Source organism: Perissodus microlepis, chromosome 18 (assembly GCF_051167445.1).
Source record: "Perissodus microlepis isolate ML-2025 ecotype Zambia chromosome 18, ASM5116744v1, whole genome shotgun sequence".
NCBI classification, from domain to species: domain Eukaryota; kingdom Metazoa; phylum Chordata; class Actinopteri; order Cichliformes; family Cichlidae; genus Perissodus; species Perissodus microlepis.
Window position 1 is genome coordinate 1621257 of NC_140478.1, and position 16246 is coordinate 1637502.

General features: G+C 44.2%; 1 protein-coding gene across 1 annotated transcript in view; it reads left to right on the forward strand.

The window, feature by feature from the left end:
• Positions 1-16106, forward strand: part of cntnap2b (contactin associated protein 2b) — a 40759-nt gene extending 24653 nt beyond the window's left edge. Inside the window, exons 19-25 of the mRNA XM_084911252.1 lie at positions 3187-3423; positions 3526-3759; positions 4083-4216; positions 8063-8156; positions 10616-10843; positions 11189-11263; positions 13942-16106. Of these exons, the coding sequence (XP_084767378.1) occupies positions 3187-3423; positions 3526-3759; positions 4083-4216; positions 8063-8156; positions 10616-10843; positions 11189-11263; positions 13942-14141 (1202 nt within the window). The 3' untranslated portion in view covers positions 14142-16106. The remainder of the gene's footprint in view (positions 1-3186; positions 3424-3525; positions 3760-4082; positions 4217-8062; positions 8157-10615; positions 10844-11188; positions 11264-13941) is intronic.
• The last annotated feature ends 140 nt before the right edge of the window (positions 16107-16246 follow it).

Genomic DNA, 16246 nt, shown 5'->3' on the forward strand with positions numbered 1-16246 from the left:
GCACAGTCCAGCGTAGTGCATTAATTCAATTTAAATTTGTTGATATAGTGCTGATTCACAGCAACAGATGTCTAAAGGTGCTTTAGAGTTGCTTAAAAGTTTACCTCACCGTGAGCATGAATGATTTCAGTTGGTGTCATGACTTCCTGTGCCTTTTTGCACCTCTCTTTCTTATCTGTTCAATACTTTTTTATTTTTCACTATTAAATATAACTATAACTTAACTCATCAAAGATGTATGCTGTACAATGATTTCATCCGGGAAAAAGAACAGTTGAAAGAAATCATTAAAGGCCCCAAATTACCAACATTTTGAGTTTTTAATGATTTTTTTGAACTGTTGTGTTAGTTATTAGAAAGCAGTCCTGTCACTTAGTACAAGTTAATATCAGCTGGTTCAGTCCCATGCCCGGTGAGGGTGCCCGAGGGCGAGCGTCTGGTGGCCGGGCCTTAGTCCATGGGGCCCGACCGGGCACAGCCCGAAGAGGAGACATGGGCCCATCCTCCCGCAGGCCCACCACCCGCAGGAGGCGCCATAGGGGTCGGGTGCATTGTGTGCCGGGTGGCGGCCAGGAGTGGAGGCCCTGGCGGACTGATCCCCGGCTACCAAGACTGGCAATAGGGACATGGAATGTCACCTCTCTGGTGGGGAAGGAGCCTGAGTTAGTGCGTGAGGTTGAGAGGTACCGGCTAGATATAGTCGGGCTCACCCCTACGCATGGCTTGGGCTCTGGAACCAGTCTCCTGGAGAGGGGCTGGACTCTGTCTCAGTCTGGGGTTGCCCCTGGTGAGAGGCGGCGGGCTGGGGTGGGTATTCTAATATCCCCTCGGCTTGCTGCCGGTACGTTGGGGTTTTTCCCGGTGGATGAGAGGGTTTGTTCCCTGCGGCTTAGGGTCGGGGAACGGGTCCTGACTGTCATCTGCGCGTATGCGCCGAGTGGCAGTTCAGAGTACCCAGCCTTCTTAGAGGCCAACTCCTTGGTGGCAGAGCCCCTGGTGTTGATGAGGTCCGCCCCGAGTTCCTGAAGGCTCTGGACGTTGTAGGGCTGTCCTGGTTGACACGCCTCTACAATGTTGCGTGGAGATCAGGGGCAGTACCCCTGGACTGGCAGACCGGGGTGGTGGTCTCCATCTTTAAGTGGGGAGACCGGAGGGTGTGTTCCAACTACAGGGGGATCACACTCCTCAGCCTTCCTTGGGAAAGTCTATGCCAGGGTGCTGGAAAGGAGAGTTCCTCCGCTAGTCGTACCTCGGATACAGGAGGAACAATGCGGTTTTCGTCCTGGTCGCGGAACACTGGACCAGCTCTTTATCCTCTCAAGGATACTTGAGGGTGCATGGGAGTTTGCCCAATCAGTCTACATGTGTTTGTGGAGAAGGCATTCGACCGTGTCCTTCGGGGTGTCCTGTGGGAGGTGCTGTGGGAGTATGGGGTGTCTGGCCCATTGCTACGGGCCATTCGATCCCTATACAACTGTTGCAAGAGCTTGGTTCGCATTGCCGGCAATAAGTCGTACTCGTTCCCGGTGGGTGATGGGCTCCGCCAGGGCTGCCCTTTGTCACCGGTTCTGTTCATAATTTTTATGGACAGGATTTCTAGGCGCAGCCAAGTGGCGGAGGGCTTTCACTTTGGTGGCCTCAGAATCTCATCTCTGCTTCTTGCGGATGATGTGGTTCTGTTAGCTTCATTGGGTGAGGGCCTCCAGCTCGCACTGGAACGGTTCGCAGCCGAGTGTGAAGCAGCGGGAATGAGGATCAGCACCTCCAAATCTGAGGCCATGGTTCTCAGCCGGAAAAGGGTGGAGTACCTACTCCGGGTCGGGGATGAGTTTCTGCCCCAAGCGGAGGAGTTCAAGTATCTCGGGGTCTTGTTCGCGAGTGATGGGAGAAGGGAGCCGGAGATCGACAGACGGATTGGGGCTGCGGCTGCAGTGATGCGGACGCTGCACCGGTCCGCATCACCTTGGTGTTCCCCCGGATAAGCTGGAGGAGGTGGCTGGGGAGAGGGAGGTCTGGGCCTCTCTGCTTAGGCTGCTGCCCCCGTGACCCGGCCTCGGATAAAGCGGATGAAGATGGATGGATGGATGGACAAAATAATAATCAAATCACCAGAATTATGCTTATGTACTTATACTAATTACCCTACTCTAATGCTAATATTAGGGTGGTGAGTTGGATCAGGTGATGGGAGAGGATGCTAGACCTAAATGTATAGTGAGGGTGCGCTGGGAATGCCTGGCAGACGCCACAAGATCTTCAACTCCCACCTCCAGAAGAGCATCTACAACACAGGTGTCCAGCTCCAGGTCTCGAGGGCCGGTGTCCTGCAGGTTTTAGATATGTCCTTGAACCAACACAGCTGATTTAAATGGATAAATTATCTCCTCAACATGTCTTGAAGTTCTCCAGAGGCCTGGTAATGAACTAATCATTTGATTCAGGTGTGTTGACCCAGGCCCTCCAGCAGGACACCGGCCCTCGAGGCCTGGAGTTGGACACCCCTGATCTACAGCATTCTGAGACACGAGACACTGAGTCTAAATGGACCTGCATTGCTGAAACTGCTGCACTGAGCTGCAGCTACAAGGTTGTTGGTGCCTGTTGTGATGGTATACCCTGAACACCAGAGGTGGACACTAGGGGTGAAGGGAACCATCAGGCTTTAGATGGAGTCCTATCGCGCTTGGTTAGCCTGTGGGACTTTGGAGGCAGCCAATAGGTACTAACAGGCCAAGTGGAATGTGGTGACGGCAGTGGCTGAAGCAAAAACTCGGGTGTGGGAGGAAAGATAATGGAAAAAGACTTCCAAACTGCCTTGAAGAGATTCTGGCAAACTGTCAGGCGACTCAGAAAGGAAAAGTGGTGCTCTACCTGCACTGTGTATATGTGGGTGGAGCGCTGCTGACTTCGATTGGGGTGGCTGTAGCTCAGGAGGTAGAGTAGGTCGTCTACTGATCAGAAGGTTAGTGGTTCGATCCCTGGCACCTCCAGTCTAAGTGGGGCATGAGATGTCATTATTTTCTGATTTCTGTACCGTTAGCTGGAAGCCACTGCGGACTGGAGCACACGAAAAACAAGAAACTCATTCAACAGTAATGTGCTAATCTGCATATCACATTGAATTACTCGTTATTTGAAGATGTTTTTAATGCTGTTCTGGATTATTCTGCCTTACTTCTATACCAGGTGCTTCAAGTGGTCAAAGGGGTTTTCTGGGCTGCATGCGAGCTCTGAAGATTAATGGTGTGACCTTTGACCTGGAGGAATGGGCAAAAGGGACTCCAGGTGTGAATCCAGGCTGCCAGGGCCACTGCAACAGCTACAGGATGCACTGCAGAAATGGAGGAAAGTGTGTAGAGCATTACAATGGTTACTCCTGTGACTGCTCCCTTACTGCTTACGATGGACCCTTCTGCACTGATGGTATGACCAACACCCTGTTTGAGATTAGATGGGTTCAGATTTAATAATCAATAAGAATTTCCGCTATGTTTTAATGTTCTTTATTCTTTAATTATACGTTAGATGTAGGCGGCTACTTTGAGACGGGGACATTGGTGCGTTACGACTTGCTGCCAGAGGGGGGACCTTTTGCATTGAGGGACGTGAAGAGTCTGTCAGGTGTTGGTGTTTCAAGTGAGGCCAACCTGACTCAGGAGGAGCTTGTGTTCAGCTTCAGCACCTACAGTGCTCCCAGCATTCTTGTCTACATCAGTTCCAGAACTCAGGACTACTTGGCTGTGGTGCTCAGACACAATGGTAGGCTTATTAGTGTCGTATCTGATACATTTAATGTGTTCTCATCTTTATAAACTTTATCTAGGGTGGTCTCCATGCCAAATATCCTTGGGAGAGATACTCAGCCCAAGTTGCACTCTGATGCATCAGAGTGTCGGTGTAAATGTTAGATAGCAAGCACCTTTATAGAAGAACAATTGAAAAAAAGTGCTTGTGTGAATGGATGAATGAGGCAAGTTGTAGAAAACACTTTGAATGCTCAGAGTAGAAAAGCACTATGTAAGAACCAGTCCCTTTACCATTTATGAACTGTAAGAAATGTACGTATTTCTTTGTGTTTTCAGGCACTCTCCAGATCCGCTACAGCCTTGGAGGACTCACAGAACCGTATACCATAGATGTTGACCATCGTAACATGGCCAACGGTCAGCCACATTCTGTCAACATAACTAGGAGCTTAAGGGAGATACGGCTACAGGTTAGTGAATCCTGCCACTACAATACGCGATGAATTGCAAAATGCAGTCAAGTTAATAATAAAAGTCTTCAGCTGAAAATTCTTTTAGTTTGAAGCTGTAGCAAATATTTCATAGTGAGTATTAAGTTTGTATTAGGAGTGATTTAATGCAGCACTTTTTGCTGGAATGTCATCAAAGACACAATTTATAACAAAGACTTATTATATAGAATAACTATTTACATGCTGTTACCCCTGTGTTACTGAGAAATGTATGTGTAAGTTCTTTGTCACTTTCACATATTTTTTTCCACGTGTAAATAGAAATAACAGAAGCTAGGAATTTGTCTTTAGCTGGAGATACACGCTGCTTCAAAACTTAGTATTGGAAAATATACACTAACCACTATCAAACGTTTGGACACAGCTTCTCATTTAATGGTTTCTCTTTATTTTCATGACTATTTACATTTTAGATTCTCAGTGAAGGCATCAAAACTATGAATGAACACATGAAATTATGTAGTAAACAAAAGTGTGAAATAACTCAAAACATGTTTTATATTTTAGATCCTTCCTAACAGCCGCCCTTTGCTTTGATTCCTGCTTTGCTCACTCTTGGCGTTCTCTCCATGAGCTTCATGCGGTCGTCACCTGAAATGGTTTCCAACAGTCTTGAAGGAGTTCAGAGATGCTGAGCACTTGTTGGTCCTTTGCCTTCACTCTGCGCTCCATCTCATCCCAAACCATCTCCATTGGGTTTATGTCAGGTGACTGTGGAGGCCAGACCATCTGGTGCAGCACTCCATCACTCTCCTTCTTGGTCAAACAGCCCTCACACAGCCTGCAGGTGTGTTTGGGGTCATTGTCCTGTGGAACAATACATGATGGGATGTTGCTGCAGGATGCTGTGGTAGCCATGCTGGATCAGTGTGCCTTCAGTTTTGAATAAATCCCCAACAGTGTCACCAGTAAAGCCCCCCCACACCATCACGCCTCCTCCTCCATGCTTCACAGTGGGAACCATGCATGTAGAGACCATCGTTCACAAAGACACGGCGGGTGGAATCAAAGTTCTCCAATTTGGACTCATCTTGTGTTTCTTGGCCCAAACAAATCTCTGCTTGTTGCTTTTCCTTAGTCGTGGTTTCTTAGCAGCTATTTGACCATAAAGGCCTGATTCCCACAGTCTGCTCTGAACATGTAGAGATGTGTCTGCTACTGGAGCTCTGTGTGACATTTATCTGGGCTCTGATCTGAGCTGCTGTTAACTTGTGATTTCTGAGGCTGGTGACTCGGATGATTGTATCCTCAGCAGCAGAGGGACTCCTGGTCTTCCTTTCCTGGGGCGTCCTCATGTCAGACAGTTTCATCGTAGTCTTGATGGTTTTTCTGACTGCACTTCGGGACACATTCAAAGTTTTAGCAGTTTTCTGGACTGACTGACCTTCAGTTCTTACAGTAATGATGGGCTGTTGTTTCTCTTTACTCAGCTCATTGGTTGTTGCCATAATATGAACTCTAACAGCTGTCAAACATGGCTGTCAGCTGTGCACCAACCTGACTGCTGCACAACACAACTGATGGTCCCAACACCATTAAGAAGGCAAGAAACTCCACCAATGAACCCTGACAGGCTCACCTGTGAGGTGAAACCATCTCAGGTGACGACATCATGAAGCTGAGAGAAGGCCGAGGGTTTGCAGCTGGGTGGCTACTTTCAGGAATCTAAAATATAAGACATATTTAGTATGGCTTATGTTCAAGTTAACGCAGCTTTCACAGTATCAAAAAAGTAACAGTGGCACTAATCGTATCACTCAATGCAGCATTTGACAAAGTAAGCTGGAAATTTCTGTTTGCAATATTTAAGAAATTTGGATTTGGAGAATCATTTATCAGTTGGATAAGAGTTTTACACATCGCCAGTGGCCACAGTCACCACCAATGGGTTAATTACACAAAGCGTTACTCTTCACACTGGTGCCAGGCAAATATGTCTCTCTCCATCGCTATTTGCGTTATTCATAGAACCGCTAGCTGCTACTATAAGACAAAATGGCAATATTAAAGGTATTTCAATGTCTAATACACAACAAAATTCTTCTTTATGTAGATGTTTTATTGCTCCTTCAGGATCCCCACTCTTTGCAGCAAACATTTGGGTTATAGATTTGCTTTCAGAAGTCTCAGCTTCTCTATAACCTGGTCGAAATCCACTATTTTGCCACTCTATATGGATGAGGAGGATGGGGCAGATCTTACATATTAAATATTAATGTTTCCTCCAAGCTGACCAAATCCTGTTCAGCATGAATTTCACCTCCTTGCTTAAATTGGTTCAAAAGAATTTAAACCGCTGAATCATCCATCCATTTGTCCATCCATCCGTCCATCCATCCGTCCATCCATCCATCCATCCGTCCATTTCACAGTGAAAGAACCTTCTATTAGATTATATATCCTAAGAAAAAAAATGTCACCTGCTCTCAAACAGAAATCAGCTGAGTTCAATAAAAACTGGTCCACTATCATCACTAAAATAATGTATGCTACTGCCTGATATATCTTAATTATTTTTTTCGCGCTCTCCTCATCTCCCATTTCACATCCTAATCACCTCTAACCACCTTTGATTCCCCCTTGTACACAAACAAAAAAACAAAAACGCAAAACCTTTTAACCTGATCACCGATCCACTTATAAACAGGCTTTCTCCTTTGGCTCTGGGGGCTAATCTAAAGGGGGCCATACCTCAGGGTTCCCTCCAATCAGGTCTGGGGGCAGCCCAGAGCTCTATGGTCCTAACTCCAAAAAGGAAGAGAGCAGTGGGTGCCAGTGGCTTGGGATGTAGAGCAGATTGTCCAATAAACAGAGGGCTGGTGGTTCGAATTCTGCTCCATACCAGTCGTATTATTACCAGTCATTCAAGACTTCAACACTGGTGTGAGTGGGTGAATGAACCAAGTTAAGTAAAGCACTTTGAGTGTTTAGAAAAGAGCTATATGCGAACTAGTCCATTTACCATTTACCAAAAAGGAGGGGGGCGTATGAAAGGAAAGAGAAAAAGACCTTTCCTACCCTGCAGGTAAAGCCTCTGAATCATCCCTCCAGCTTATTTTAGCAGAATACCGCTGTGAGCTATTATATTCTTCTTATAACAATGTTATTGTTGTCATGGTCATGACTGTTATTGTTCATAGCTGGTCATTGGTCATACTTATGGCTGTCATTATCGTCATTATTATGATTATTGGTGATACTGGTGATAATACTGAGTTAATGTTGCTTTAACTATTATTATCATTATTGTTATAATTGTCTCCTAAATTACATTAATCCTGGACTGAATACATTAACACGTCACGCTCACTTCACTCTCACTACTCACAATCACACTTGTATTATTTTCTTCCAACTCTTATATCTTATCATAATAATAATTATTATTATCATAATAATAAAAAAGAAAGTAGTAAAAATAATGGAAAACCATTAAATAGGAATGTGTGTCCAAACCCTTGACTGGTAGTGTATATATTTCTGGAAGTCACTACTTTGAGATAAGCTGCTAAAGGTGCTAGTTTGACATATTGATAGTCAGAGTAGAAAAATGTATTTAAACCCCGAGTTCAACTGAATTGCAAATTGTAATTAGTTGCAATTGTGAATTATATCTGCTGAAAGAATAATTCTATTATAAAAAAAAGTACATCAAATTATATTAAAAAACTAGTTTTTAGCTTAAACAAACTTCTTTTCACCAAATCAAGGACAGGAGTCTTAAAACTTGACAGACAAAGTTCAAAGAAGATTCAGTTTATCAGTTAAACTTGACTGTTGCTTTTCTCTGTCCACATTATCCAGCTGGACCATTATCCAGTGTCCACATATATGCTGCCTCAGGCCTCTGACACCCAGTTCACTTTGGTCAAAAGTATCTTTCTTGGCAAAGTCTTTGGTGAGTCTAGAGATGTGTGTGTGTGTGTGTGTGTGTGTGTGTGTGTGCATATGGCTGTTTTTGCATGACTGACTCCATAAAGGGATGCTGAGTGATGTTCTATGATCTGAATATTGTCCTATTTATTCTTGTACCAGTCACTTATTAACTTTTTTGTGTGCCTTTTTTCCTACCTGAAATGATGAGCTTCTAGTTCTTAGAATCCAAATATGTTTTGTGTTGAAAAAAATAAAATAAAAATGAAGTAAAAAGTTGAAATGGCATTTAGCTTTTACTGTTTCTAATATCATTAGAGCAACACTACAGGGTGGACCATTTATATGGATACACCGTAATAACATGGGAATGGTTGGTGATATTAAAGTCCTGTTTGTGGCACATTAGTATATGTGAGGGGGAAACTCCTCAAGATGGGCGGTGACCATGGTGGCCATTTAGAAGTCGGCCATCTTGGATACAACTTTTGTTTTTCCAATAGGAAGAGGGTCATGTGACACTTCAGACTTATTGGTAATGTCACAAGAAAAACAATGGTGTGCTTGGTTTCAACGTAACTTTATTCTTTCATGACTTATTTACAAGTTTCTGACCACTTATAAAATGTGTTCAATGTGCTGCCCATTGTGTTGGATTGTCAATGCAACCCTCTTCTCCCACTCTTCACACACTGATAGCAACACCGCAGGAGAAATGCCAGCACAGGCATCCAGTATCCGTAGTTGCAGGTGCTGCACATCTCGTATCTTCACACCATAGACAATTGCCTTCAGATGACCCCAAAGATAAAAGTCTAAGGGGGTCAGATCGGGAGACCTTGGGGGCGATTCAACTGGCCCACGACGACCAATCCACTTTCCAGGAAACTGTTCATCTAGGAATGCTCGGACCTGGCACCCATAATGTGGTGGTGCACCATCTTGCTGGAAAAACTCAGGGAACGTGCCAGCTTCAGTGCATAAAGAGGGAAACACATCATCATGTAGCAATTTCAAATATCCAGTGGCCTTGAGGTTTCCACTGATGAAGAATGGACCCACTATCGTTGTACCCCATATACCACACCAAACCATCACTTTTGTTGTTCCAACAGTCTTGGAGGGATCCATCCAATGTGGGTTAGTGTCAGACCAATAGTGGTGGTTTTGTTTGTTAACTTCACCATTCACATAAAAGTTTGCCTCATCACTGAACAAAATCTTCTGCGTGAACTGAGGGTCCTGTTCCAATTTTTGTTTTACCCATTCTGCAAATTCTGTGCGCCGATCTGGGTCATCCTCGTTGAGATGCTGCAGTAGCTGGAGTTTGTAAGGGGGCCATTTGTGAGTAGCTAATATCCGCCAAAGGGATGTTCGACTAATGCCACTCTCCAGTGACATGCGGCGAGTGCTACGCTGTGGGCTCTTGCTGAATGAAGCTAGGACAGCCACTGATGTTTCTTCATTAGTGACAGTTTTCTTGCGTCCACATTTTGGCAAATCCAACACTGAACCAGTTTCACGAAACTTAGCGAGCAGTTTGCTGACTGTAGCATGGGAGATGGGTGGTCTCGTAGGGTGTCTTGCATTGAAATCTGCTGCAATGACCCGGTTACTGCGTTCACCAGATATCAACACAATTTCGATCCGCTCCTCACGTGTTAACCTCTTCGACATGTCAATGGCTGTGAACGAAGAGAAACTTGTAAATAAGTCATGAAAGAATAAAGTTACGTTGAAACCAAGCACACCATTGTTTTTCTTGTGACATTACCAATAAGTTTGATGTGTCACATGGCCCTCTTCCTACTGAAAAAACAAAAGTTGTATCCAAGATGGCCGACTTCTAAATGGCCACCATGGTCACCACCCATCTTGAGGAGTTTCCCCCTCACATATACTAATGTGCCACAAACAGGACTTTAATATCACCAACCATTCCCATGTTATTACGGTGTATCCATATAAATGGCCCACCCTGTAGATCAAAAAAAGGACAATCTCACTTAGTAGTACAGGGCTCTGATGATGTAAGGGTGGCCTAGAAGTCAGAGGGTTTAACTTTAAAACCTAACCTTAAAAGGTAAGTTTATTGGATTGTGAACAATAAACACATTTAAAACATTGTTATTATATTATTTTTGTTATTTAAAATATTTAAATATTTATTCACAGTGAATATTTTAAAGACTAACATGCTTTTAGGCCCAAAAAAGAGTTTCAGTCGTAGTTGCATTGGGCGAGGCCCCCGCCTATATCACTGAGCTTCTTCAACCCTACTCTCCAACTCCAATGATAGTGGTCTCCTGACTATTCCACGGAGACGTTTAAAAACAAAGCGGGATTGCGCTTTTCAAACCCTACCTCCACTACTGTGGAACTGTTTACCTCCCCGCTACGCTCCATCGAATCTGTGGCTTCTTTTAAAAAACAGCTTAAAGAAAAAAGAAAAAAACTATTAAAGCTGCTTTCTCTTTCTTTTAGAAACAGGCCAGATTGACCCGATCCTGATCGAGCGCTACAACACACCGGGTTTCATGGGCTGCCTGTCAAGAGTTCAGTTTAACAGTGTAGCACCGCTGAAAGCTGCCCTGCGCTCCAGCATAGCAGCACCTGTCAGCACCCATGGGATACTGGTTCCTTCAAACTGTGGAGCCTCCCCCCTGACCATCTCCCCCATGGCTTCAGCCAGAGACCCCTGGCACATAGAAGGTGGTAGAAACACATAGAACATAGGAAAGGGGTCTCCAACTCCAGGCCTGGAGGGCCGGTGTCCTGTAGGTTTTAGCTGTGTCCTTGATCCAACACAGCTGATTTAAATGGCTAAATGACCTCCTCAACGTGTCTTGAAGTTCTCCAGAGGCCTGGTAATGAACTAATCATGTGATTCAGGTGTGTTGACCCAGGGTGAGATCTAAAACCTGCAGGACACCGGCCCTGATGCCTGGCGTTGGACACCCCTGACATAGGGTTTGAGCATATATAGGGGCATGCCACTGTAAAATTCTAAAGTTTCTCAGGATTCAAATAGATAACAGATGTTTACCTTGTTCACAGCTGGAGCTGTTTTCAACCTCAATGAGGACAAGTTCAGTGGTGATGGTGTGGATCGCAACTCGGCTGTCATAGGAGGTATGTTTAGTTTTAAGTATACCAGGATTCTGAGCTTCTGTTTTTGTCTATATAATTGGAAAATGCACAGATGGATGTACATAAAACGAGGTGATGTATGATTTTAAAATTGATACCATAGGTGTATCTATTAAAAATCTCTGAGCAGTTTGAATCTCAGTGATGTTGTCTTCAAGGTCGAGGTCACAGGTCAACTTTTCTGAAAACTGCCTCAGGAGGCTGAGGGGGAACGCCCGGAGCCGCTGGTATTTTTCAGTTTTTCGGTCACATTGAATTTTTATGCTGTCTGGGACAAGTTGAAGGTTGCCCAGAGGTCACCTGGTGGAACCTAACCTGTCTCATTCTGAAATTTACTGTGCATTACACTAAATTTTATGAAAAAAGTGTCTTATTTTGCACCCGATATGTGTGTGATATTTGATACCAGGAATATTAATTTGGAATGAGAGAAGTAAATGTCCTTCCATGAAACGCTTCCTTACCGTGGTGGAGGGATTTGTGTGTCCCAGTGATCCCAGGGCCTATGTTGTTGGGGGCTTTGTTGCTCCCTGGTAGGGTCTCCCAAGGCAAATTGGCCCTGGGTGAGAGGCCAGATGAAGAGCAATTCAGTCGACTGCTATGGATAAAAGAAGACCAACGGACGAGTGTACCCTGTCTGGAATAGGATTGCTGGGACCCCACCCTGGAGCCAGGCCTGAGGAAGGAGCTGGAGGGAGAGTGTCTGGGAGCTGGGCCTTAGTCCATGGGACCTGGCCGGGCACAGCTTGAAGCAGCGACATGGGCCTGCCCTGCTGTAGGCCCACCACCCACAGGAGGCACCGTTAGGTTCGGGTGCAATGTGTGTTGGGAAGCAGACAGGGGTCCAATCCCCGGCTACCAAGGCTGGCTATCAGGACACGGAAGGTCACCTCTCTGGTAGGGAAAGGAGTCTTGTGCATGAGACTGAGATACCGGCTTTATATGGTGGGGCTCACCTCAATGCAACATTTGGGCTCTGGAACCAATCTCCTAGAGCAGCGGTCCCCAACCCCCGGGCCTCGGACCGGTACCGGTCCGTGAGTCGTTTGGTACCGGGCCGCGACAGTTGAGGCTCAGGTGTGAAATGTATAGTTTTTCAGGGTTTTCAGCGTTATTTTGTTATCGTTTTTATCATTAACTCGGTTTTCCTGGGTCTTTTCACGTGTGTTATGAATGAATCTTATTTTTTTCGGTACCGGTACTAGTTTTATTTTGTTGTATTTATTTGCGACACCCTAAAGGCCGGTCCATGAAAATATTGTCAGGCATAAACCGGTCCGTGGTGCAAAAAAGGTTGGAGACCGCTGTCCTAGAGAGAGGCTAGACTCTGTTCCAGGCTGCTATTGCCCTCGGTGAGAGGTAGTGGCCAGGGATGAATTTTCTTGTATCCCTGAACGGGTCCTGAATGTAGTTTGCACTTATGCGCAAAATGTAGGCTTCCTTCCGTCTAGCAAGACAATGGTGTAGCGTCCACACCGCTGTGGATACATCTTTCAGGCATTGATGTGAGTGACTGAGTAGACTGTTCCGTGAGTTGCGCTGATTTCCCATGTGGTGGAGTTTATGCTGCATAGTTTCATGTCTCTTTTAAAGATATCTTTAAAGCGCAGCCGTGGAGTCCAGTGGGTTGCACACAACTGATGGTCCCAACCCCACTAAGAAGGCACGAAATTCCACAAACGAACCCTGACAGACTGACTCTGAGCCTGGTTCTGCTGGACGTTTCTTCCTGTTAAAAGGGAGTTTTTCCTTCCCACTGTCGCCAAAGTGCTTGCTCATAGGGGGTCATATGAGTGTTGGGTTTTTCACTGTATCTATCATTGTACGATCTACTGTACAATATAAAGCGCCTTGAGGCGACTGTTGTTGTGATTTGGCGCTATATGAATGAAATTGAATTGGCAGGCACACCTGTGAGGTGAAACCATTTCAGGTCACTACATCATGAAGCTCACGGAGAGAAGGCCGAGTGTTTGCACCAAAGGGTGGCTACTTTGAGGAGTCTAAAATATAAAACATATTTAGAGCTATTTTTCATTTTTTTCTTTTTCTTTCTACATAATACTGTAGATACATGTAGTAAAAATAAAGGAAAAACACTAAATGAGAAGGTTTGTCCAAACCTCTGACTGGTCGTGTATAATAATAAAATTATATCTCATAAACTTGCTCTGAGCTAATGTTGGCGTTGTTCTGATGTTTGAGAGGAAAGAGGTTAGAAACATCCAAGTCACTGTTTTCACTGCATGAGTTAATCCACATATTCACTGTAGGAAACAGTGAGAATTCAAATCCTCTTTATAATCTAACATGGCAAAAATGAGCAGAGAAAAAGCCATAAAACATCAACCCAGTTTGTAAGTACACAGTTTGAGCCGCGGTTGATGCCTCTGGTCTCTGGTGTAACTGTAACTCTCAGTTAAAATCGTGTGAACTGCTAATCAAAGGGAAGAACTCTTCATAACACAACGTTTACACCTCGTCGACCTTTCTCCTGCCTTTCTTCTTAGCATGCCATTAAAAATGACTAGCTCAACATAAGGAACAATGCTGTTTTTTGGACTTTGTCTTCAGTCCGTTCTTCAAATGCTGCATCAAATATACTTGAAGCTCACTGTGTTAAAGAAAGTGCTCACTGCGTTGCTCATGCTTTCTTCCAGGAATCATCTCCACGGTGATCTTCAGCGTCCTGTGCATCATGGTGTTTGTGATCCGTCACATGTTTCGTCACAAAGGCTCCTACCACACTAATGAGGCAAAGGGAGCCGAGTCAGCAGACTGTGCCGACGCAGCGATCATTGTCAACGATCCGGCCTTCACCGAAACCATTGATGAGAGCAAGAAAGAGTGGTTCATCTGAACCCTCGCCGATATGGACACACGTTAGGATGTAGTTTTGCAGGCATAGGGAGTAGCTGGAGGTGACGACCTACTAACCCTGGAGGATGTGCTGAGGACTTTAGAGACAGTGGAAACCATTGGTATTTTAGCTTGGGTATTAAAGCACAGGGCGCAGAAGTGCCTGGCAGCGACAGTGTGGAGTGATTCATATGATGGAAGGACAGCCTTCAGTGTACGGTGCCATAAAGTTTCAGGCCTTGGATCAGTCAGTATGTTCATTTGCTTTTATCTTATATTTTTATATATATCGCTCTGACTTTGATTTCAGTATGTAATGTATTTATTTATTGATATTATATTTTTTCAAATGTTTATATTATTTATTCTTAATTTTCTTTGCGTTTTTATTTCATGTGTTTGTGCTTTACTTCTGGTACTTTGACTTTAAGAACTTTGGCATGAATTATAATAATTATGAATTAGTCCCAATGAGCCTTTGTGCATATAGCGACAGTAAACAATTCTAGAGTGCTTTTGTATATTAAGTGTGATACGTTATAATTTGCCTTATTTTTATAAAATAATTTATTCTGTATGTTGGTAGTTTAATTTAGGTTGTCAGACTAAAAACTATGGTGTGTGTGTGTGTGTGTGCGACACACGCACGTGCATGCATAGCTGGCTTGCTTGTCTGTAAAGGAGATGTAGCCATGACATTGTTTGCATCATCTGAACTCAGAGCTTCTGTTGATTTCTGCATCTGAATGTGTCTTTCAAAGACTTCTTGATACTTTTTTGCTGTGAGTTCAGGAAACACACTCAGCTTGTCTTAAGCTGCCGTTTGTCCAGGGCCAGACTACAAAAACAAATAAATAACTTTATTAAACTTTACATGAACCTTCAAATCCACAGTGAGGCAGCATTAAGTTAGTGATTCCACTACCAAGGCTGGTGAGGGACGAGTAAAGCATAGCACAGCACTGTAGCAGACAAATACTCTAACTTCCCTAAAGTGAACCAAATACCTTCCAACAGCTCCCAGAGCTGGCAGATGTATTCACTGTCAGCTGCTGAGAGCCACAAACTCCACAATCTAGACTAAACTGTGACTCTAACAGCACCCCCTTCATTACCTTCATGTGCTGAAGGTAATATGTGTGACACAAAGCTGGTGGCAGCTGTCCACATTGAATCTGAGGTCAAATAAAGAGCAAAAGTAGGAAAAAGCAGCAGCCTTCATAACACTGCACTGGGCTTATGGATCAGGACAGAACTCTTATCTCGGATAATATTCAATTTTGCACAGTGTTAAGAATTATTATATCAATGAGCCCTCCCTGTAATATAAGACAGAGTGGACTGACAGCAGAACGGTTTCATCACGCTTACACAAGTTCAGGTGAACAGCAGCTGAGAACAAAAGCCTCGTGGAGACTTGCTGTGACTGAACTAGGCTGCAGAGTTGGCTTCATTCTTTGTGCTCGACTCCAAGGTTAAACACATTTAAACACTATCTCTGTAGTAGATGAATGTGACATGAAGCAGATACTCATCATCAAACAAGCAACTGGTCATACTTTGGCAGCAGGACATTTTCCACACTCAGAGATCCTTATTTTCATTTAGCACAGTCTTTCAGAGGTGTTGTTTTCTCCTCTGTGTCCCTGAAACTAGAATAACAGGTCCGATCATACTGAGAGCTGCTCCTTCCAGTAGAGCAGCTACGCTGACCGGATTCAAGCTGGTGATAAGAGTGTTTTTGTTTCTTTTATCTGGAAATATGTTTCTACAAAGGAATGTTTGTCCGTCACGTGCTAACGGCTTACACTTGACATTTGATTGTACTGCATTTGTATTCATTTGACTGCATTGAGATGTATTGGCATGCCATTTGTCACTGAATGACACGTTTCTGTTGATGAACCACTGTAGCATCACATGGCTTTTTCTTCATTGTTCTGTGTATAAATGATTATCATTTATAGCTGATTTCTCATTCTTTGTGCTTGAAACTATAACGCCTCTTGGAGCAGCCTGTAAAATACAAGTATGACTCATACCTCAATGATATTTCAGTTTTTACAAAACGCACTTTCATCACGATGACTCTTCACTCTATAAAGG